Source organism: Microtus ochrogaster, chromosome 1 (assembly GCF_000317375.1).
Source record: "Microtus ochrogaster isolate Prairie Vole_2 chromosome 1, MicOch1.0, whole genome shotgun sequence".
Classification (NCBI taxonomy): Eukaryota; Metazoa; Chordata; class Mammalia; order Rodentia; family Cricetidae; genus Microtus; species Microtus ochrogaster.
Genome location: NC_022009.1, coordinates 61,558,652 through 61,584,105, shown reverse-complemented (window position 1 = coordinate 61,584,105; position 25,454 = coordinate 61,558,652). Strand labels below are relative to the sequence as shown.

The 25,454-nt window shown below is 36.6% G+C and overlaps 1 protein-coding gene across 2 annotated transcripts in view; it reads right to left on the bottom strand.

Annotated features, from left to right (window-relative positions):
• Nucleotides 1-802: 802 nt before the first annotated feature.
• Nucleotides 803-25,454, bottom strand: part of Strn3 (striatin 3) — a 50,181-nt gene continuing 25,529 nt past the window's right edge. Inside the window, exons 2-8 of one of the 2 annotated variants that reach the window (XM_013347318.2) lie at nt 20,227-20,330; nt 19,581-19,654; nt 13,668-13,749; nt 9,107-9,280; nt 7,174-7,300; nt 5,605-5,746; nt 803-977 (exon numbers count right to left, since the gene is read on the bottom strand). In XM_013347318.2, coding sequence (XP_013202772.1) covers nt 850-977; nt 5,605-5,746; nt 7,174-7,300; nt 9,107-9,280; nt 13,668-13,749; nt 19,581-19,654; nt 20,227-20,330 — 831 coding nt within the window. In that variant the 3' untranslated portion in view covers nt 803-849. The other variant, XM_026781994.1, reaches the window with a different exon arrangement.

Below are 25,454 nucleotides of genomic sequence, written 5' to 3'. Positions count from 1 at the left end.
TTTCTCCTGCATGCATGAATGTTTGTATATATGTGGAAGCAGTACCGCTAAGGCCAGAAATGGGGATCAAACCCTCTGGGATTCAATCGGTAGCTGGCTGTTAGATGCCCTGTATGTGGGTACCGAACCAGGTCCCCTGCCAGAGCACTGAATACTCCTGATACAGTAAAAGAAATAAAAGTTCGACTAGAAGTCTACAGCCAATTCAAAATGAAAATTTTTCAAAACAAATTCTAAGTCTCTCCTTTCAGTATCACCAGTATGAGGATTCTCCCTAGGGGCTCTGAAGTGTGATTCACAAAAGACAAAGTTACTTCTCTGAGAGGTTCTACAGTGACAGCACTCAAAAACAGCCAACTCTGCACCGAATAATCCTCATTAGCACACCACTTTATGAACCACTAGCCTTTGCTGAGTAGTATATTCAAGAAAATACGTGGGGAAAAAAACATATGGCCACTAATTATCATTGGATTATAACCAAAAAGCAAAAGCCAGGGGAAGTCATTTCCTACCCACTATACTTAAGGTTCCCCAAACAAATAAACGCTGGTTATGGGTTAGAAATACCTTTAAATATCTATGTGTGGAAAATAGTATTTGTACTCCCTTCTGAGCAAATTTCAATTATTTTGAATACCAATGACAGTATTCCTTTTAATTTGATAAATCTTTAAATTTTGAAAATCTTTTCATCTTTCTTACATATTTAAAGTACGTTTCTACTTGACCTAAATTTTAATTATACAACAGACAAAGTTTAAAGTTGGTTGCTCCCTTTATGACACAAAAAATAAAATTTCATCAAAAAACCTTTTTCTTAATATCAGCATACAAAATTGATAATAGTCATAATCTGCACTTACTCTTCACCCCTTTCTTCCCCTTTCGTTCCTTCTTGTACTGTTCCTTCAGTTTACTTATTAGTACCTGGTCTACATCCCAAACCTCAGCAGTTGGGGAGAGGTCATCTTTATCTACATGCAGCATATTATTAAAAGAAAAAAATCAGCAGTTGGCAATGCAAGCTGTTGGTAGTAAACTGTTAAAGCTTTACATCATCATAATAAAGATATTGTAATAGCATATACACAAGACACTTTAAAGGTGCAGTCTCAGTTTGTAGTTCCCAACTCAACTAAATGTCCTTAAGTTCCTAAGCATTTAATATCATCCACAGGTAAACAATACTTCATTTTTATGTGTCACAAATTTGAGGAATATTCTTTCATCACTGGACTAACATTAGAAATCTAATATTAAAAAATAGATCACTGCATCTTTAGAAAAATGTTAATAAGTATTCAGCCAGCATCATATAAGCAAACAAATGAATTGCATGCAAATTCATAATAAAATGCAAGCTATAAATGTCAGTGCCATTTCGTTGATGAAATTAGTCATGCATTCCTGTCACACTAGTTCTGCATGCACAGGATAACTGTATGATAGAAAGGCATTCTAATCCAATGTAATACACATAGTTCCCAAATACAATGTCTCAAATAATTCACACAAAGCATTCAAAGAACGACACCTCTGTCTCCACCCCCTCCCAACAGTTCAACATTTCATTACCTTTTTCCACTGGACTACAACTAAAGATTAGCAAAATAACAGAATAAAAATAAAACAAATAAGAAAGTTCAAATTCTACTGAAGTCTTGATTTGAGCTGAATTTTTTTGAGGGTAAAACAGTGACAAGCACAAAGAAGTTAAAACACACATTGCTTTATACTTGGTACTATCTTTCTTGTGTGTGTTTTCAGCAATATTTAAGTAAATACTTATGCCTGGTGGGGAAAGTCTACTCATAATAAACTAGAGAAATCTTAAAAAGACAGTATAAAAATGCTTTTCTTAGAGCTATTTTACTAATTGAGGGTTTTCATTCATTTAGTTTTAAGGCAATCTTATTATTACTAAATTTAACAGTTACAGACTATTTTAGAGTCCTCTTAAATAAAAATTATACCCAAACACTTAGTTTTTAAATAAATTATACCGAATAATAAGATTTTAGTTGTAAGTTGTGTTAACTAAGCATAAGCTGTTTCTCAGGTTCTCAAACACTCCCTAGGCCTCCCGTAATCATGGAAAGGCCTTCCTGCACCTCTAGATTGATGTGTAAAGCAAGCCTAACAAGAGCTCTTGTTAGAAGAACAGAGAGAAGAAATTCAAAGAGCTCCTGTACCGCAATTCTCTTCTACAATTGTTATGCCTTTGTTATACCATCGTAAGTAGTTGGTATGTGAAAAGATTTTAATTTGCTAAATTCTGGTACTTGAAACTAACTTACTGAAGATTAGTATCTTTATGATTAATATTGTCAAATCTTGCATTGTAGCAGTTTTTTAATATTTTCTAAAGAGAAAACAAATTTTTAATATACTCTAATCACAAAGGTTTCCTGAAAACTAAGCTGTATCAAGAATCCTGTTCATTTACTGAATAATATGAACATAGTAACATGGCCTGAGTCATGTGAATTTCTCTCTTTTGTTTGAGGACAGGGTCTTAGAACATACACCAACTAGTCCAGACTCATGATCCTCCTGTCTCAGACTGGCTGTAGTTATGGGCTCACACCTCAAGACCATCTCATATAGTCATCTTAATGACACTAATGATTCCTGTTGTCTATTACTTACACTAGGTCAAATTAGCACAACCTAAAAGTAGTATGTTTTACAGCCAGAGATTTTATTAAAAACAAAAACAAAAAAACCCTTGAGACTTAAGTGGCACAAAACCTTACACAGGAAAAAAAACTAATAAGGACCAATTTTCTAAGTCTGTGCAGCAAGAATGAAGCTGTGAATGGCTTTAAGTACAGCAGTAAAGAGTAGAGTGAAAAAGCAAAATAAATAAATAAACTAATTAAAACAAACCAAACCAAAACGAAAATTACTTGCAAGATAACCTCAAATCTAGAAAGCAAAAGTAAACTAAGGCGGTGCAAAGAACAAGTTGGTGGATGCATATGTGCACAAAAACATCCTGGAACTTGCCTGGTAAATGACAGATGATTTGATATTGCTTATAAGAAATAAGTAATAGCAAAAGGGAAGAGGCAGGATAATCTTCTACATATTAATCCTGTTTTAAAAAAATCTAGGGGGGGGATACCAAGAAATGAAGTTGAATCAATTATGGGAACCTTTTTTTTTCCCCTAAAAGAAAATACAAGCATGCACAAAAAAGTTGATTCCAAACAATGTGAAACCACAAAACCATGACATTCCATTATGGTAATTCTGATCACCAAAGCAAAATTATACAAACCTATTAACCATAGCATAAATTTTTAAATAGCTTTACTTTATGAAAATAACACTTTATGCCTTGTCTGTAAATATCAATATTCAGATATTACATTTTATGATCCTAATAAGTCCAAAGATCATATTTTTAAAGAGTTGAAGAAAATAAGTGAATATTCTTAAAATGCCATATATCTCCATGAGAAAAAGGCAAATAATGACATACCAGCTAGTACTTTTAATTGTGAAGAACATAAAATTAAACTATATTATCTAATTAAATAACAGTGTTAGAACAAGACTTACAAGCTTCCTTTAGAAGCAGTGGTTTCATAATATAAGATTCTGGAGTATGTTTAAGACTTTCATTTCAATCTAAAAATCTTCCTATTTAAAAATCATTAAAACTTGAGCAAATGAATTAAAAATAAAGGCAGTGTTTTTACATGCACACTCTTAAGTTTCAAAAAAAATGAACATGATAGCTGTTGAATAGAGAAATTTTAAAAACACTGCAATGTCCTTTTTGCTTTTATACAGAAACTACTTGCTCAAAGTTCGAGTCTCTTTGGGTACTAAGAGGCTTGCCTAGTTATTTCCAGAAATATAAAAAAGAATAAAGGTCAAGTAGTGGTAGGTAAATTGTCACTCATAGATCAAGTCCTCTTTAAAACTACTGTCAAGTCTCTGAACAAAGGACTACTCATTTGCACCTGACCTTATTAAAGAAATAATCCCATTTCACACAAATTAAATTTCTGAGATGTTTGTCATTCGGACTAGAAGTTAAAATTCTAGCCACTTTAGATAAACAGAAATGGTTGTGTGTCAAGATTTAGCTAAGCAGATGTTCGACACACTCTTAAGTAGATTATATGTATAGATATACATACTTAGCCATGATTAGCTCTATAATATTGTAGGTGATTTCTAATTTTATAACTGACACTTATTTATGGTCCCTAAAATACACATATACTATGAAATACCTGTATATAATTTCTACTTTTACATGACTGAAATTTTCAGGAAAAAGAACCAGTACTTTTAAAGTTGTAGGGAAACTACAATCCAAGATTTAATAGGCTACATATAAATTTACATGTCTTTTCTTTTACTGTTTCTCCTATAAACAAATAATCTCCTAAAATACAGTCATTTCAAGAAAATACAAACACATACAAAAGTCCAGATAGTAACTGTGGAGTCTATATTTTCAATAAACATGCCCCTTCTATTTCTTCTCTGAAGTAAATCTAAAAATGATATTTGAGCTATAAATGAGAGCATCCCTGAAGATGGGAGTTACAGGTGGCTGTCACCAAGTGCTAGGAACCAAACTCTGATCCTCAGAAAGACACGTGCTCATAACCACTGAGCCATCCTGCTAGTCCAACATTTTTTTTCTTTTTCTAGTTTTCATTTGTTGAGAACAAGGTTTCTCTGTATAGCCCTAGTTGTCCTGCCTGGAACTCCCAGGCTGGCCTTGAACTTGCCTGCCTCTGCCTCCTAGGTATTGGGATTAAAGGCATGTGACACCATGGCCAGCCCAAGTGTGTTTTTCTAACACCACAGTGATTTAAAAACAAACAAACAAAAAAAAACTAGTGATAAGTATTTTTAGATGTATTAAACTAACCTCCACAAAAAGCTCTATAAATATACTTTGAGTTCTACCACCTACTAGATAATATTAAACAAGAGCTAAATGAACATACTAAAGGAAAAAACACATTTTAAGCTATTACCTTGATATATTTGTTTTATAAGTATATAAATAGGGTTTTTAACTACTGATACACCTTTCTTTCTTTTGATTATACATTGTCTACTATTAGCTTTAAATATCACTTTCAAAGTTTAGGCCATCACATTTGTAATCAGAATATTATAGGCAACAAGTTTAACACCCTCACTAAATCTTGCTAATTATTAGGATTATAAATCAGATTAATTTATTCCTACCTACCACTAAGACAGGTAACACCATATGGTCATATGAGGAAGTATGTTTTCATAAAGCTTTGATTACATAAAACTAAATGATGTGTATGAAGAAAACTGAGTAATTCTTGTTTTTAAAAAAATCTGTTAGGAGGGAATAAAAAAAAAAAATCAACAAAACATTCCAGATCAGCTTCTGAAGTCAAAAGCCATCTACTGAAAATCTGTCACAAAATCTAATAGACTAGGACCAAATGCCTCAAATTACCAACACCAAATGCTCTCAATTCACCTGCTAACATACACTCAGACACACAGATCCCACACACAATGTTTAATAATAACCACCTAGAAATGCTACACTTCCTCCCACCCAAGGTTTCTTTGTCCCCTTACCCCATTCTGTACCATCCCCTGAACTCCGTGCTTCGCCAGCCCCTTCACCATCTTCTGCAGTCACTAAAAAGTCGAATTCTTTCAGTGCTTCCTCGGTATCAGGATCATCAGTTAAGTCAGCAGCTAAACCTTCATTACCTATCTGTAAAGAGAAAATAAGCTAATAAGTACTACTTCTAATTCTTCATTTTAAAGAGGACTTTAATATTCTCACTTCACAATATTTATAAATCTACTTTGAAATGATCCAGATCCACACTTGTACTTTCCCACAGTTCACAAATCTCAAACTATGCCCTAGACAAATAGTTCAACATGCTGTATGAAGATCACTTGCAAAAAGTGACCCACAAGATGTAGTGCTAGAAAAGATCCAAGTTTTAACCTCAAGAGTGTTCTTTAATTATAGTTAAGTTCACAGATGATCCCTACTCATCGTCTACTCACCCGCATCCTGCTAAGTTAATTAAGTGTACTATCACTCATGGCAGCATAGCATAACAATTTAAATTGGTTGTGCAACATATAATAAAAGCATCCTACCTCCCAGAACAAACAAAATCTCAGGTCTTTGAGGTGTCTCAGCAGGAAAAATGCCTGTTAATGACCTGAGTTTTATCCTCATAAACTACATAAAAGTGGAAGGAAAAAACTAACTCCACAAAACTGTCCTAACTTCCTTGTGCTGTGGCAAATATGCAGATTAAAACACACATAAGTTTAAAAAAATAAAACTTCTATGCACCCACAAAGTACATCACACATATGAAAAGCTCAGAAAGGTTAAAAGTTTTTGAGAAATAATTGCATTTTCTCTATATTATTGCAAAAACTCAAAGTGCCACAACTGAATTTACTCACTTTTCTTATTTTCTTAACTTTTTTTTTTGGGGGGGGGGGGGATAGACAGGGTATCAAGAAGCCAAATGACTTCAAATTCACTATCTAGCTGAGGGCAGCCTTGAACTCTCTATCCTCCTGGCCTCACTTCGTAAGTGCTGCACCACATCTAATTTATGTGATACTTTAACCTCAGGCCTCACTCTTTTTTATTCTTTTTAAAGACATACACATGAAATACTGAACACTACTTTGATGTTTACAAATGGGGATATTCTACTTTTGGTCCTGTAGAGCTAACTCTCCATTCACTACTAAAATATATTAAGTCCACTTCTTAGTATATTAGCAAAAGTAAACTTTTGCTAACCCTTACCAAATAATCAGGATATTAACACATATTTACAATTCTTATCAGTCCCTCACCCACAGTGGGAGTATCCACACTGTTCATTTACCTCCCATGTGATAGCAAGATAAACTTCAGTGTGACTCCAAATTGTTGTAAGATTGTAGGACTAAAAAGTATGCCACTTCTTTTTTAAAAAGTTTCATAGGATTGGACATGAAAAAGACCTTTTCTCAGCCATTTAGCGATTAATATATGAAATCATAACTCCTGCATCTGTATATAATGCAGGAGTAGCTGGCAATATTAATGTTTCAAAGGACACGTAAAAAAATTACTGTTCAAATTACTGTATACAGAAAATTATGTAAATCTCCTACTTTGTGCTTATTGATCCGAAGTTTCTCTTTTCCTTCTGGGATGCCCTCAATCATGTCATTTTCTTCTTCATCACTGTCATCAGCATTTTCTAAAAAATTGAATGTCTCAAGAACATCACCAGATGGCCTGTAGAAAAAGAAAAAAGATAATTCCAACTACTTCAATCATTGACTCTACTATTTCTTCCTGCATACTACTTTAATACTTTTCCTGATCTAGTGGTACTAGGAATTGAACCCAGGGTGTCACACATGCTAGGCAAGTATTCAATTGCTGAACCACATTCTGACCCTTCTAATTCCTTTTAAAACTACTTAACGACAACTGTTGCAATTCAAACACCACTTAAGTTTTTGTTGCTGAGAGACAGGGTCTTACATAGTTCAGATTAGTCTCAATTCATTGTGTAGATGAAAATAACTTTGAATTCCTGATCCTCCTATGAGGAGGCTTGGTCCACTACTGCTGGGTCAAAACAATCTAATTATAATATATTGCCTAAACTTTTTATTATAGACTAGTTTTTAAAAGATTATCTATAATTAAAATAAGCATTGTTCTATATTTATTGAGCTCATCCAAAGCATTCTGTCTAAAAAATCTTAGGTAAATGCTACAAGAAAATAAAATCTGGGAACTGGAAATGGCTCAGGAGGTAAAAGCACAAGTAAGAGATGATTCAGGGGACCTGAGTTTGGCTCCCAGTGTGCACATCGGATGTCTCACAACAGTAGTCAGAAAGTCTAGCTCTTTGAGATATAATGCCTTCTTTGGGCATCTGTTTTACAAGTACAGAGCCACCCACACCCCCCCCCCCCCACACACACACAAATTAAGACTTTAAAAAGAAAAACAATCTAGTAAGTTTAAACATTCAAACATGTTATCATTTCTCAAAAATAGCAGCACAAGCAATTTTTCATAACCTCTTATACTTTAGTCTAAATGCTTAAAGACTAAACAGTGAAACACAAAAGTTAAATTTATTAAAGTTGCCCACATTTAAATTTATGAAACATATGTTCCATACCAATCTGGGGGGAGCAGAGGAAGCCTGTGTAGATGTGTGCTGCTGACATGAGCTGGCCAGGCTCTGTTGTGATGTTCACCCTTTGATCCCAGTGCTTGGGTAGCAGAGGCAGGAAGATGTGAGTAATAGGCTAGCCAGAGCTACCTAGAGAACCTTGTCTCAAAAAAACAGAATAATAAAGACACGAACAATGTCAAAGACCAAAGTCTCAATTCCATGGAGTGGCAACCCTTTTCAGTATCAGGCTCAGAGGGATGGCAGCCTTCCTCTGCTCCAATTGCAAATGTTGACAGTGTGTATGGAAGCAGAAATACATACAATTTTCTAACCCTACCACAGATACTTATGGCCTGAAGAGACTGCTCTGACCAAGATGAGCGAAATGTGTCTCCTTGATTCGGTTGCATACCATAAACCCCTGCTTCCTGGTTCAGTAGTATATACTAAACACACTGAGCTTCCTGGGTGCTGTGCTTCTCCATCAAAGAGCCCAGGCAACCACACCAGCTTTTCTGTGTGTAAGTATCCAATGTCTGTAATTTCATATACCCACCACCCAATTAGGGTTCCGGGACCCAAAAGACACCAATCTGTTTTATCAATTTCCTATATATTAAAAAAAAAAGGTATCTTTAATCTGCTAAAATATTTTCAAGTATTTCAAAACTACTCATATAGTAAGTAATAGCAATAATCTATTTTAATCATTTTACTAAGACTAATCTGAGTTCCTGTATATAAAAACAAAAAGGGGCTTTCATACAGTCATTTAATGTCTAACAGTAGGAACAACTCTAGAAAACATAGCTAAAAATGAGATTCATAATGAAAAGTCTCTGCTGTACCACTGGACTTTGTTGTCCCTAAGTTAAACAATGTTCATCTACAAATACAAATCTTACCTTTTGATTTCTTGTCCTTTTTGTTTAGGAGATTCACCACCATTCAAAATCTGTTCTAAATTCTTTGCTTCTACAGATCCATTTGGTTCTGAATTAGACAGTCCAAGTAATGACCTTACCCGCTGAGATCGTACATCTAATATTGTATCAGTGTATCCTACTTCTTGAAGATACCTATCAAGAGAAAATTAAAATTTAACATACTGGGGACTGGAGAAAAGGCTCAGCAGTTAAGAATTAAGAATACTGAGAAAGGGGGGGAAAAGCCAGGCAGTGGTGATGCTCACTTCTAATCAAGCACTTGGGAGGAAAAGGCAGGCAAATTTCTTGTGAGTTTGAAGCCAGCCTGGTCTACAGAGTGAGTTCCAGGACAGTCTCCAAAGCTAGAGAAACCTTGTCTTGAGAAATTGAAAAGAATTAAGAATACTAACTACTCTTGACCAGAGGACCCAGGTTCAATTCCCAGCACCCACATGGCAGCTCACAACAGTCTTGAGGCTAGAGGGATGGCTTGGGGCTAAGAGCACTTGGGGCTAAGAGCACTTGCTGTTCCTGTAGAGGATCTGGGTTCAGTTTCCTACACCTGCATCAGATGCCTCACGATCCATCTAGATCTTCAGTTCAGGGGATTTGACGCCCTCTTCAGGCCTTAACAGGCACTGTATACATATAGTGTACATATAATCAGGCACACATACGTAAGCATTTTATCAAAATTTATGTTTAAACACTCCTAGTAAACAATTAAAATAAATTTAGGAAAAGCTAAAAACAGGAAGAATGATTAGAATAGCAATAAAGTAAGAAAGCAAACAAATAAATTAGAAAAGAGAATAAACACAAGGAAAATAAGCAATATAAACTTTTTGATACACAAATAAATGCGATTAAACAAAAAGATTAGAGCAGGTATGGTGATTCACTCCTGAAATCCCAGCATTCAGGAGGCAAACCAAAGAACAAAAATAAAGGCTACAGAAATAAACTATCCCCCAAAAGTGCAGGACCAGGAATGCAAGGCGGCAAGCCTTGGATACCATGCAACAATCTTGTTTCAAAAACAGTTTGGCTATAAAAATAAAGGGAGAAAGTTTAAGACTCCACGGAGATTAGCATTTGAAAGAAATAATGATTTCCTTACAGCCATGCCCACTCTTTACTCTAAACAATGCTACATGTGGTGGACAATTCCTTTCCTTACCCCAGTGATGTGGTTAATATCACTGTATGCTGTTAATACCATTGGTTAATAAAGAAACTGTCTTGGGCCTGCGCAGAGCAGAATAGAGGTAGGTGGGGAAAACTAAACTAAATGCTGGGACAAAGGAGGAAGAGTCAGAGAGAAGCCATGTAGCCCCGCTTGGAACTTTACCCGGTAAGCCACAGCCTCATGACGATACACAGATTAGTAAAGATGGGTAAATTAAGATTTAAGAGTTAGCCAATAAGAAGCTAGAGCTAATGGGCCAAGCAGTGACTTAATAGTTTCGTGTGATTATTTCAGGTCTAAGCTGCTGGGTGGTCGGGAAACAAACAAGCGGCCTCCTTACCACAACACCCCAGTCTCTAAAATGAACTGCCAAATTCTTACACAACCTGGATAAAAATGACTGAGTCATTGCTGGATTAAGTCAGACTATTTCAAACACTTCTGAGAAATGAGGTTGGGGAAGCTATCACATGAAGGAAACAAGCAGATTTTCTTCAGAAGAAGAGAATAAAACCAATTAAGAGAAGTAGATGACCAGACACGAGATTAAAACTGTATCCTGGGATTTTCTCTGCAAATTACCCAAAGCTACCTGACTTGATACGTATCATTGAGCATTTCCTTCAACTCTGCCAATTATTCTAGTCCCTTTTCCCATCAAAACTCTGTTCTTAGTCATTTACAAGAATCTGAGTACTGGATAACAATTAAGAAGCTTAAACATAATATAGGAAGAAAAGTAAAAAGTTGAAAGAGTTCTAATCTTATACTCTTCAATTTTTAGTCAAGTGGAAGCAGAGGAACACTACTGAAAGGATACACACTATGCTGAGATGTGGTACTTGAGTTCTGAAGCCCTACTGGGGGCCATAGAAATAGATGTTGGGAGCCATTTGGCCTGGTTTTGGATCAGTATATGAGTGCTCGTATAGGTCAATCAACGAGAGCCCATTTAAATGGTGAATAACACAGAAGTTCAAGTGAAGAAAAGAACACATGTAGACAATGGTGGCACACGTCTTTAGTCCCAGCACTCAGGAAGGGAGGCAAGCAGATCTCTGAGTTTGAGGCTAGCCTGGTCTACAGTGAGTTCCAGGATGGCCAAGACTATACAGAGAAACCTTGTTTGGAAAAACCAAACAAACACAAAACATGATTGCGCCAGATGTTGGTGGTGCATGCCTTTAATACCAGCACTTGGGAGGTGGATCTCTGAGAGTTTGAGGCCAGCCTGGTCTACAGAGCAAGTGTCAGGACAGGTTCCAAAGCTACACAGAGAATCCCTGCCTCAAAAAATCAAAACAAAACAAACATGATTACAATCCTGCTCAGATAGGACTACAGTAGTTATAAGTAATAACAAAGGATCCAAATATACTCCAGGGCTATCAGCAGAATACAGATAGCAAAACTTCCAACTATAAAAAAAAAGAGCCACTGTATAAAAAGACAATAAACAGGATTTGCCATAGAGTTGTCTCTAGTACATCAATAAACAAGCATCAAAATTGTTCCTCAAAAGTTTCACTAAGGCCGGGCGATGGTGGCACACGCCTGTAATCCCAGCACTCGGGAGGCAGAGGCAGGCGGATCTCTGTGAGTTCGAGACCAGCCTGGTCTACAGAGCTAGTTCCAGGACAGGCTCCAAAGCCAGAGAAACCCTGTCTCGAAAAACCAAAAAAAAAAAAAAAGTTTCACTAAGGTCTAGAAACATATCTTGTTCAGGTCCTGGGTTGAGTTCCTACCACTCACAAGGTGGAATCCAGTGCTCTCTTCTGGCCTCTAAAGGCACCGGGCATACACATACACACACACACACACACACACACACACACACACACACACACACACACACACACACACTGAATTATTTATCTATATGTTATATATGTGGGTGTATACATATATACACATAGAGAGAGATGCAAAAATACTCATGCATAAAGTAAAATAAGTGTTAAAAAGAAGAAAATTTGGTAGGCAATCTCTGAGGAGTTTCATACAGTCAGTAACAATTCTCTACACTCTCATACACTGACTCTGAAGTGAGTACTGTGGCCTTAGATGAATGATGCTACAATACTTTTTTGATGTCTAAGGGTATTTTTCCTACATGTATAAAAGTGTGCAGGAACACAGTTACTAGATGAAGATCACTAGTGGAAGGCAGATAAGGGCATCAAATCCCCTGGAACTGGAGTTATAGCAAGCTATGAGCTTCCATGTGGGTGCTGAGAATTAAACCTGATATCCTCTGCAAAAGCAATCAGTGCTTTTAAATGCTGAGCCATCCCTACAGCCCAACCTAATACTACTTTAGTTCAACTTTAGTTTGGTGTAAGAGCTCCTTCTGTATTTGTGTTGGTTTCATTGGTTAATAAAGAAACTGCTTTGGGTCTGGTGATAGGGCAGAACTTATGTAGGCAGGGAGACAACGGAATTCTGGGAGGAAGAAAGCAGAGTCTGAGAGACGCCATGGAGCTCCTGCCTGAGAAGGATGCTGCTTAGAATCTTGCTGGTAAGCCACAGTCATGTAGCAATACACAGATTTAATAAAAGTGGGTTAAATCAAGACATAAGAGTTAGTCAATAAGAAGTTAGAGCTAATGGGCCAGGCAGTGTTTAAATGAATACAGTTTCTGTGTGATTATTTCAGATGTAAACTAGCCGGGTGGCCAGGACAGAACAAAGGGCCCGTGCTCCATGTAACACTCTTACATGTAGGCAAAATCCCAGTGTATGTATGTATATCTATCTATCTATCTATCTATCTATCTATCTATCTATCTATCTATCTATCTATCTATCTACCTGAATGAATGAATGAATGAATGAATGAATGAATGAATGAATATGTGTCTTTAAAGAGAGAGTGGGGGGAGAAAAGGGAGGGAGGGAGCTACCTTGAAGCTAGAGGAAAATAAGCTTTAATTACGGTTGAGTAGGTAAAGTCACCTACAGCCAAGCCTGATGACTCAAGTCATCCCTGTGACCCGAAAGTGAGAGGAGAACGACAGCTGCTGAAAGCGCCCTCTGATCTCCATCAGCAGCTGTGGTGCACACCAACACTGCACCCCCACAGACATACAAATTTTGCTTGTTTATTTTTGTTTTTCGAAACAGAGTTTCTCTGTGTAGCACTGGAGTTCCTGGAACTCACTTTGTAGATCAGGCCTGCCTCTGCCTCCTGAGTGCACTAAAGGCGTGCGCCACCAATGCCCAGCACAAATGGATTTTTTAAAAGAAGCAGTATGAAGAACATTCAGTAAATTGAAGCAAGTTTTTTACTTATAAACTGACTTGATACAAGCACTTTCATAACTTTTATTAAAAGTTGAAATCATTACTCACTGTCTCAACAGCTGTCTGCCTTGCTTCCACGTTAGCTGGCTATTCTGAGGTGCTGTAGGAGCCTCCGAGTCTTTGGTTTCCTCTGGAAATTAAGGATGGGAAGTTTTGCATACATTATTTCAACTTATTATTACAGTGTTCAATTTAAGAAATAAATTTATCGTGAAAATATTTTACATAAGACAGAAAAAAGGTTAGAAGATCTACTACAGATCATTTCTTTAATGTTTGTTCAGTAACTCAGTACGCTACTTGCTTTAAAAATCAAAAGAACTCAAATGAACTTTAGCAGGATTAAAAAATTAAAAGGCCTGACCTTCAAAATAAACTGTTTGCCAAATACCTTTAAGATTAAAATGTTTTATTATATAGGCTACTCAAAATCAACAATTATATACTGGGGAAATACATATGCGTGTGTATATGTATGTTTATGTCTGTGTATATACACAGACATACTTCATTCTGAATTTGTATCAGTAGAAATTAACCTCCTCTCTACCACAGATTTTATATTTTTAGAAAAACATTAAATCAAGGTTCCAATGCGGTTAAGAAAGCAGACTGCTGAACAGCATCTAACACAGAGCACTGTGATGGGCACAGGTGGTGGGTAGAGCCTTTTCTTAGGCCCTAGGACAGTAGGTGCAGCCATCCAGGTGCCACTTATTCTTGGAACATGCCAAGAAGTCTGCAGCTACCTCTTGGACCTCAGCTTCCAGGATGCCCAGCAGATTCTCAACATCTCCAAACTGAATCCCAGACAGGTCCAGCAAGTATAAACAAGTATAAATGAATGACAAATCCAAGGGGAGCTCATTCTCCTTGTAGTCAAAAGATTTTCCGTAAAAAGAGCCTTGATGAGGAACTCAGAACCCAAGTCCCAGACAGACATCTGCCAGACATCCAAAAGCGAAGACTTGCCTCCTCACTCCTTGTAATTTATAGCTTAGTAATAAATATCTTTTATAAACGAAAGCAGAAAGTGGGTTTATTATTACTTGGAAACTTTTTGCTTGCTGACTGAAAGAGAGCCTTATTATGCTATATAGGCCAAGCTGGCATCAAATTGATTCTCCTATTTAGGTCTCCTAAACAGTGGGATTAAAAGGCATGTGTTCCAATACTCAGCTCAGAAAACAGTATATGTGACAGGTAAAAGAGTCATTATTTTATTTAATAAAGTATCTACATTTACAAAAGAGGGGGATAAGAGTCCCTAGATCCAATCCCTACCACTGAATTAAACATAGTAAACAGTATAATTTCAGTTAAGCTTTAAAAAAACTACCTCTACAGTAGAACCATTATCACCACAGATTCTCATTATTCAAATAAATATACTATGAAGGGAAATGCTTGAAAAATCCCCTAACTCATAATGAGATTATTAAAACTAATTCAAATATATTACATTCCCAGACTCCTCAAGAGTCACTTAGTACCTACTGGTAATAATTACAATATCTTTTGTAGCCACTACTTCTCTAACCGTAACAACTGATTATGTTCTTATTTTTCCTTCAAACACAAGCGATTCTCTAATTTCTAGAAGTAATTACTTAATTCTGATAAGTCTCTCAACTTTTATTTTTCTCTGTATAACATTAAACAAAACCAATTGGAGACAAAAACATCTTTAAAAATTAACTGTTCAAAATCACCAGCTGGTAGTGGTGGTGCACACCTTGAATCCCAGCACTTGGGAGGCAGAGACAGACGAATCTCTGTGAGTTCAAGGCCAGCCTAGTCTAAAGAGCAAGTGCCAGGACAGGCCCTGAAACTACAGAGAAACCCTGTCTCAGGAGGAAAAAGAAAATCCAATCACCAAAAGTTAACAACTATTAGTATTTGAATTTTTCATTCTGTATTTTCTACTTAAAATGATGTGTTACAAGTACCCAGAATTTTCCTGTCATGTCCAGGTCGGCAGAAGAATATGTTTATGTATTTATTGAGTGATTCTAGACTGTATCTATAAAAATACTATATTAGAATTCTCTAGAAAAACAGAACTGATAGAATAAATATATTTTTAAGGAGGTTTTTTTGTTTTGTTTTGTTTTGCTTTGTTTTTTGCTTTTGAGATGGGGTTTCCCTGTGTAGCAATCCTGGCTGTCCTGGAACTCGATTTGTAGACCAGGCTGGCCTCAAACTCACAGAGCTCTGCCTCCCGGGTGCTAGGATTAAAGGCATGTGCTACTACACCCAGCAGAATCAATAAATTTTAAAAGAGAAAAAAAAATACATACATAACTAACAGGAGCCAATGCTCCAGAAAAACACATTAACATCACTTGAAAATAATTATATCAAGTTGGTGGTATATTACAGTGATGGAATACTTAGCATAGAATGCTAGGTTTGATCCCTACCATCACCACTACAAAAAAAAAAAAAACAGTATTTTACACAATGTATTATCTATTTACACAGCCCCCTCATATTGAAATGAGTTTTTATTATTTCACTATGGCAATTATAAACTTTGAAGTATATCATAAGCACATATCTTAATGGTTTTCTGAACAATCAGTATCTAGCTCAACAAACAGCAGCATCCCTAGAAACTGTCCCTCCAATCATTTACTAGCTATTCTAAGACAGTACTAACACTACCTCAACTGTTAAAACTTAACTTGTGAATGGCAGAAATGATTTCTAACAATTTTCAATTTTATACACTTGACACCCATATTGTTAAGCTTAGCTATAGTTACTTTTTTTAAACTTTTATTGCTAAATAGCATTTTGCCTGCTAATGTATCATATTTATCCATTTTAGTGCTGACAGACATTCTAACTGCTTCTAGATTTTCACTATATTTACATTAAGGGCATTCTTATATAAGCTGTAGTGACCACATATCTACATTTTAAGTGATGGAATTACCAAGATATTAGGCTATGTTCTCCTAATTGAGACAAAGCAGTTATAGGGCCTTAGCTTTACTTGCCACTCCCCCATCAATAAGTACAGACTCTGCTAATTCCACAGGTCCATCAACACTTGACACTCCTTTTCATTCCAATAAAGGTCAAATTCTAGTCACTGCAGTTTTGCCTACACTTCTTTAATTATAACAGTATCGTTTCTCATCTTCTAGCCATAAAATGCCCTCTATCATGAGGTACATCCACTTTCCTTTTCTTTCTCACTTTTTTGTTTTGTGAGACAAATCTCTGACTGTAGCCCTTGCTGTCCTGGAATTCCAATTATGTAGACCAGGCTGACCTTAAATGCAAAGAATGAGTGGTAGGATTAAAGGCCTGTGCCTTTTGCCCACTTTTCTATTGAACTGTCTATTTTCCAAACAAGAAATTCATTTACATATTTGAATATAATCTCTTCCAAATTAGTTTCTTCAACATCTGTCAAATCAGTACTTTACATATTTTCTTTTCTATATTGATTTGAAGTTTATAAAACCAGTGATACTTCATTTAATATTTATCTATAAATATACTTTGATAATTTTATCCTTAGTATGGTATGTATTTGCTTACTTTGTTTTCTATTCAATATTCTGAATAATTTTCTGTATGAGCAAAACATTTTATTATGTTTCATTTAAGTAAAATTATTTTACTTACATATATTATAGACAAAAAGACACTTGTCTGAGCATAATTTCAGTTATGAGCAGGAGGAACTTATATGCTAATGATCTTGTTTTATACAAACTATTATAATAAAATAAACTACGAATTGCACAAACTCTACTCCAGGAACAACAACCAAAAACAAGCAATAGACTAACTACTCTTTTTCTGAAAAAAATTTATTGTTTTTCCTGTATATGTTTTGAGCCTTATTTGCTACTGCAGCCTTATGGTAATTATGGGTAGTAAATATGTACAAAGATCTATCTACCTTCCATTCTTAATTTTTTTTTTAAGACAGGGATGTACTAGCTAATGATCTTGAGCTCCGATCCTTTGACCTCTATCCTGTGCTGATGGGATTATAAACAGACATTACCATTCCCAGTTCTTATTCTTACTTCTCTATGGAGAACATGGTAAGTGTTCTTCAGAATCAGGCTCATAGAGAAGTAAGAATAAGAACTCAAGAACATGAATGCCACTTTGATCTCAATTTATGACAACTGGAAGATAAAATAAAAGGTTCTAGCCCAACAGTGGTGGTGCACACCTTTAATCCCAGCACTCAGAAGGCAGAGGCAGGCAGATTTCTGTTCGATGCCAGTTCGATCTAGTTCCAGGACAAGTGCCAAAGCTACAGAGAAACCCTGTCTCAAATAAACAAACAAACAAAAAAAGTTCTGCTGCTAAAAGTCAAAGCAGGGATGACCCAAAAATAATCAATTCAGGTGGGATTTATGCTCTGCTTCTGTCAAGCCCATAGTACTTATTATTGAACCAAACTCCAACTGGTATTTTTAAAAATTTACTGATACCTACAAACATTTATGTAAGTTTTATTTTTCCATCATACATGTTGACTTTAGGAGCAAAGAAAAAAACACTATAAGGGAAAAAATTCATATCAAAATAAAGAAAAAATTGCCTTAGGAGCAAGCTACTAAGAGCATCACAGGCTTCAATTTGACTGCACGGTCATTATCCGTGTCCATGATTCCAGCACTCTGCAGGTGAATAGAGAAGGATCAGCTATTCCTAGTCATCCACTGATTATCTATGGAGTTGAAGAAAAGCCTGGTATACACAAACTGTGTCTTAAAATAAGGGGAAAAAAATTGGGGTAACCAAGTCCCAGATACTCAAGAAATAAAAAATTGTTAATGATTCCCAAAGTCTGCTCATGTTAAAAATGGTCCTCTTTCTTTTAGATTCTATGCCATTAGATGGACTCCTAAAACTAAACTTTTCTGTATCAGTCCACTCTAGGCTACATATTTATCAACTATTACTCTCATATTTACTACTTAATAAAGAAGAAAACTAAAGACAATTTTCCTACACTCAATTTTATCTAACTGACTATAAATTCCAAATCCAATCAAATTTCTAGTATCTTAGAACTACAATGAGCTATTTGGAGCTTCTCCTGATAATAGGATATTTTAAGTATTAAAAATTAAGCTAGAGTTGGTGCTTGCTGCCAAATCAAGCAACCTGAGCCAGATTCATCCAAAACCCACAAAGTTCAGAATTCCCCAAAATGATCCTCTGACCTCCTACTACACATACAAAAATATATAAATAGAAGAAAAAACAACCATGGAAGAGGACTCATCATAAGGCCCTAGCTGGGCTGGAGCTCACTACACAGACCAGGCTGACATTCAACTTAGAGACCTGCCTACCTCTGCCTCCAGTGTAACAGGATTCTTAGCATGTACCACCACACCTAGCCAAATATATATGCATACATATATACACATATGTATGTCTATGCACATTAAGATCACACAAGGGACAAAAATTGCTTACAGGTAGAAAAACAATTACTTTAGCATGTTTTGATTTTAATTACTAGCAAAAATGTGTCTACAATTTTATATAAGTTTCACTTTAGAGAGAACTGGTTAAGAAACCTCAGGATTGAGTGGCAAATGAAACAAAGTTTTATTTGTTTAGTATTTTCACCAGGGGCTGGAGAGATTCCCTATCGCTCTTGCAGAGGACTCAAGTTCAGTTCCCAGAACCCACCCTGGGTTACTCACAACTGCCTTCAACATCACCTCCAGACCAATTTGGTGCCCTCTTCTGTGCTTTATGGACACAAATACATATGTGCACATATATGCATGCTCACATACACACGTACATAATTTTAAAATAAAAATACATGTTTAAAAATCTTTTCGTCAAATTTTACTTAATAATAATCATTCATCTAATGCTATAAAATTAAAATTAGAATAAAGCATATGTCTGTTACATAAAAATGAGGTGATTCTAAAAAAAAAAAAAAGTAACATTTACCTGATTCAAAGGTTGGTATTTTCAAATCACCTTGGTTCAGTTCTGTGCCGTATTTTAATTTGTGATACTTTGCCCTGCAAATTTAACAATCGGTAAGAGAATAATTATTTTTTTTTACAACTGAGTATTACTAATACATTACTCTAATAACAAAGAAATGTGCCCTTTTTGAAGTTTTTTGCTAAAAACACTAAAATGTACTATTAAAGAAGAAAAATTATCCAAGTAACAAATATACATATATGAAAAGATAAATTTCTCCTGATCTTTAGAGACAGAAAAAAAATCCAAAATATATTCTACTTCTCACTTCTTTTCTTTCTTTCTTTCTTTCTTTCTTTCTCTCTTTCTTTGTTTGTTTTTTTTTGTTTTGTTTTGTTTTTCGAGACAGGGTTTCTCTGTGGCTTTGGAGCCTGTCCTGGAACTCCCTTTGTAGACCAGGCTGGTCTTGAACTTACAGAGATCCGCCTGCCTCTGCCTCCCGAGTGCTGGGATTAAAGGCGTGCGCCACCACCGCCCGGCTCACTTCTTTTCAAGTACACAAATGAAGTAAATTAAGTAAGATGTGAAAAAGCTTTACTAAAGCGTACAATGATGTAAAGAAAACACTACTGTCTAGTCACATTAAGAAATGAAGTATACATACCTTTCTTGTTTTAATGCATACTCTAACATTTTTATTCTTCTCACTAAATCCTTCTTCAAATTCTCTTGACCTTTTCTTTCTCCTTGTAAAAATGCGATCCGTGCCTAAAAACATTAAGATGCATTTACTTCATTTTTCCTTAACCAATACAGAAACCCAAAATAGGAAAAACAATAAAAGCAACTGCAACATTTTTATGCATGACCTCAAGACTGAAATTCATAGAAATGACTTTCCATTAGATAACATTATCCTCTTTAAAAATAAAGAGTCATAAATGGGTCATTTCTTTATAATTCTTTAGGGCCTCTAATAACAAAGGCATACATAGATACACACATAAATACACATAAAATAAACCTTTATAAAAATAAAATTTACAAAGGATTTCAGTTGTCAGAACAGTTCTGACACTGGGAAGAAAAAAGATACTAAATGTCTTGGTTGGGACTTTGTCACCCTGACAAAGCCAGAGGCATTTGTGAAGAGGAACCTCAGCTGAGTAGATGCCTCCATCAGACTGTCTATAGGCAAGCCTGTAGGGCATTTTCTTCATAATGATTAATGTGGGAGGACCCAACCCACTGTGAGTGGTTCCAACCCTCGGCAGGTGGTTGGTCCTGTGGTGTACAAGAAAGCAAACTGAGGAAGACAGGGGGAGCAAGTCATAAATCAGCATTCCTCTGTGGCTTCTGCTTTAGGTTTCTGCCACTCACCTCAGTGATAAATTTTGACCCTGAGAGTTGTTAGATAAATAAACACTTTCCTCCCCAAATTGCTTTTTATCATGATGTTCCATCACAGCAACAGAAACCCTAAGACAGACAAAATGATACTAGCAGTGCGGTACTGCTCTGTGACAGACCTGACCATGTTTTGGAGAGAGTTGTGGAAAGCTCTAGCCTGAAGGGGCAAGAAAATTGAGTGTTCAGAGCTTAATACACTATTATGAGAATGACGGAAGCAGTGCAGAGGATGGAGGCAAGGCCTGACTTGTCAAGTTTCAGAGACAAGTTTGAGTCCCTTAAAGGCTTTATCAGGACCATTTAATATTTTGAATTAAGAACCTGGGTTCTAGCCGGGCGATGGTGGCGCACGCCTTTAATCTCAGCACTCGGGAGGCAGAGGCAGGCGGATCTCTGTGAGTTCGAGACCAGCCTGGTCTACAGAGCTAGTTCCAGGACAGGTTAGAAACCCTGTCTTGAAAAACCAAAATAAAAAAAAAAAATAAAAAAAAAATAAAAAAAAAAAAAGAACCTGGGTTCTGGCCAGGCATGATAGCACAAATCTTTAATCCCAGCACTTGGAAAGCAGGTGGATCTCTGAGTTCCAGGCCAGCCTAGTCTACATAGTGACTTCTGAACAGCCAGGGCTATGTAGAGAAGCCATCTCAAAAAGAAAATATCTTTCCAGGTGGTGGTGGCGGCATGCTTCTTTAAACCCATTACTTGGGGAGAGGGGGACAGAGGCAGGAGGATCTCTGTGAGTTAGAGCTCAGCCTGGTCTACAGAGCGAGCTCCAGGACAGCCAGGGCTACATGGAAAAACCCTGTCTTGAAAACCAAAAAGAAAAGAGAGAAAAAAAAAATGGAATCTGGGTTCTGGTTTGCTGGGGCTGAAAAATAAGCTATGATTAAAAATCAACCAGCATCACTGAGTCGAAATCTTCTGGGATATGATTCCTCAGGTCAGCACACAGAAATTACAGAGCTGTATGTACCTCATGCTGACAACTGAACTTAGTACTGTGGAAGTCAGTCTCTCAGGCGGTAATGGTTTTAAAGGTATAAAGGAGTCATGAAGTACAGCTGAGGCTTGGCATTATGAGAGGCCAGAAAAGCTACTAGTGATGGTGCAGCCTCAGTTGCAGAAGAAGTCCTAGGATTGAAGGGGTCATGGGGGAAGCTGAGGCTCTGGCACCATGTGGCAAGTCAAAGTCCCTGAAGAGAGGTCAGGAGAGGATATGGCTGAAGGTACAGCAGAGATCCCAGAAGTTTGGAGACACCAGCACCAGGGGATGATCACTAAAGACAGTGGTGGGGTGGAGCGATCCTGAATCTCGAGTACAAGCTGTGTGCTGTAAAGGGCAAAGCCCAAGAAGGAGAGCTACCCAACCTTTCTGTAGCCCCGCATATCAGAAGTCCCCCAGTGTCTAACACTGTTGGGCTTTGGTTTTGCTTTAATTTGTCTGTGCCTGTGTGCCCTGGTTCTTCCCTCTTAAAATAAGAAAATATATAATTTATGCTTTATTTTATAGGAAGACAGAGTTGATAGATTTGGGGATTTAAAGCCAGATATAACAATCAAAGGAATTAAAACACATACCCAGATAAAAGAAAAACAAAACCTAAAAAGATATAAGATACTAATCAATACAGGGACAGAAAAATGTTCCAATAAAACTAAATAAAAAGCCCACAAACTAATAACAAAGACCATATACTTTACAAAAGATGGTAGCACAAAACACTAGGGATGGAAATAATTGCTTTAAAGGTGCTTAACAGGGGTAGAAGATGTGGCTCAGCAGTTAACAGCATTTGCTGCTCTTGCAGAGAACCAGGGTTCAATTCTCAGCACCCCCATGGCACCTAACTCTAGTTCCAGACGATGTGGGCTCCGTGGGCACCTGTATTCACACGGGGCATACACACATGTAAACAGACACACATATGCACAAAAATAAAAATAATGTAATTTTAAAAAGATATAAAATGGGGGTCAGGAAAATGACTCAGTTGGTAAAACCACTAGCTGCCAAGTGATTTTGATCCTGAGTTTGATCCCTGGTACTCCTATAGCAGCAGAGAGCTGACTCATAAGCTGTCCTCTGTTCTCCATATGCCCGCACGCACGCACACACACACACACAAGCACACGCGCGCGCACACACACACACACACACACACATCACACACACCAGTACCAATACAATAGAGTGGTGTGGCTGCTTCAATAAAGGTAGGGCTTCCCATTCCTTTCTACCCGGAGTGCTAGGCAAGTATCCCACTAAACTACATCCAAAAGGAAAACATTTTTTGATTTTTGAGCATCAGGAAAAGTCAATTTTTTAAAAAAATTCTGAAGTCAATTGAAGTTTTTAACTACTCTGCTCTAAAAAGTATAAAGGTAAGACAGATATAGTGGTGCATGACTTCTAATTCCAGAACTGAGCTCAAGACCAGCCTGATTCACACAGAATTGACAGATAGCCAGGCCTACATAGAAATATGCTGTCTCAAACAAGCAAGCAAGCAAACAAAAAAAAGTAAAAAGGGAAGTGACTAACTTGCAATTTATTATCAAACATATTACTAAAGCAAAAGCTTACAAATTTGTTTTTACCTATCCAGTTTTAGCTGGTAACTCAGTATAACTCAACCTTGTTGCTGATTTTTAATATCTGGGATCATATTTTATACATCTCCTGAATTTATTCCACATGAAACATCTGATTATCATCATAGAATTATTTAGTGTTCGCTGATGTTTGACAACAACCACTAGGGATCACCAGCACTAAGCTTTCAATATTGATTCAAGCAGCATTAGTCTAAACTTGATTCACAATTACTTGTCTCCCTTTCCACGTGCCCTTTACTAAAACAAGGTTCAGTTATAAATAATTTCAGGATATTCAAGTGACACAGTGACATATAAAGCAAATAATCTATAAACACACACAGTATATGTGCATATATATTATAAATATCATACAAGGACTGAAAAAATGGTTCAATGGCTAAGAGAGCTTTGTCATGCAATTGTGAAAACTAGAGATCAAGCCAGACGGTGGTGGCACACGCCTTTATCCCAGCACTCGAAAGGCAGAGGCAGGCGGATCTCTGTGAGTTCGAGGACAACCTGGTCTACAAGAACTAGTTCCAGGACAGGCTCCAAAGTTACAGAGAAACCCTGTCTCAAAAAAACAAAAAAAAGAAGAAAAAAAAAAAAAAGAAAGAAAACTAGAGTTCAAATCTAATGCCCATGTTACAAGTCAGGCAGCCTGTGCATTCCTGTAATCCCAGCTCCAAGGGAGGAGCAGAGACAGAAAGATTACTGGGACTTGCTGGCTTTTCAGCCTAGCTGAGAAAACCCAAGGTTTCAGAAAAGACTCTGCCTCAAGGTATAGGTGAAGAGAGAGGAGGACACCTGACATCCTCTTCTAGCATCTGAATGTACACACACATGGGTGCATACACATACAATGAATAATCATACAAATGATCCAACACTTAGGCTGGTTGTGCTGGTATATATCATTAAGATATGCTGAAGAGGTTAGCTGACCTAGAGGAGAATTAGGTCAAGGCCAGCCTGGGTTACACACACACACACACACACACACACACACACACACACACGCGCGCGCGCTTTAATTACAAGGTTCACAATTGAGTTGAGATGTTTTCTAAAAACCACACAAAACTTATTTATCCCGTAATTCAGTGTGTTGAGGAAAAACATATAAAATTTTGTATAATCAATCACCGTGTAATAAAACTCAGTGTCCAACTCAAAAAGTGGGTACTCTATTTTTACCTTTACAAAAAAAAATATGTGAACAAAATCTTGCATGAAGTAGTTACAAAATTTATTTTCCAATGTTATTAATGGGAAAGAATTCCGGGGAAAAGAGAAACATTAAGAAAAGACATACAAAAGCAAGTAAAACTTGAATCTATTTTTTTAACCCTTCTATTTACAACAGGGTTTATAAGCAGATAGATCTCTGTGAGTTAGAGGTCAGCCTGGTCTACAAAGTGAGTTCCAGGACAGCTAGGGCTACACAGAGAAACCCTGTCTCAAAGAATAAACAAACAAACAATTTTAATAAATAATCAAAACATCAAAGTACCATCAGACCCAAAGTTTCAACTACATTTTACATGACTATAGCTGGTTGAAGAATGGATTCTTTCTCTTTGAGGCAGGATTTCACTCTTTTAGCCCTGGCTGTTCTCAAACAAGGTAACAGAGTAGAAATATATTCATTCTGCCTAGTCATTCCTCAGCAGGCTAAGACGAAGTATCCTGAGTTCAAGGTCAGTCTAGGATATGTAAGACTCCAACAAACATACACACAAAAGGAGAGATTAACTTCAAATTTTATAATAGAAACAAGATTTCAAATAATAGTAATTCTATAATCAAAATAATACATTAATTATTCTTCCTCTCAAAATTCAAAGAACACTTAATAATCAACAAAGTAATAATTTACCAAGC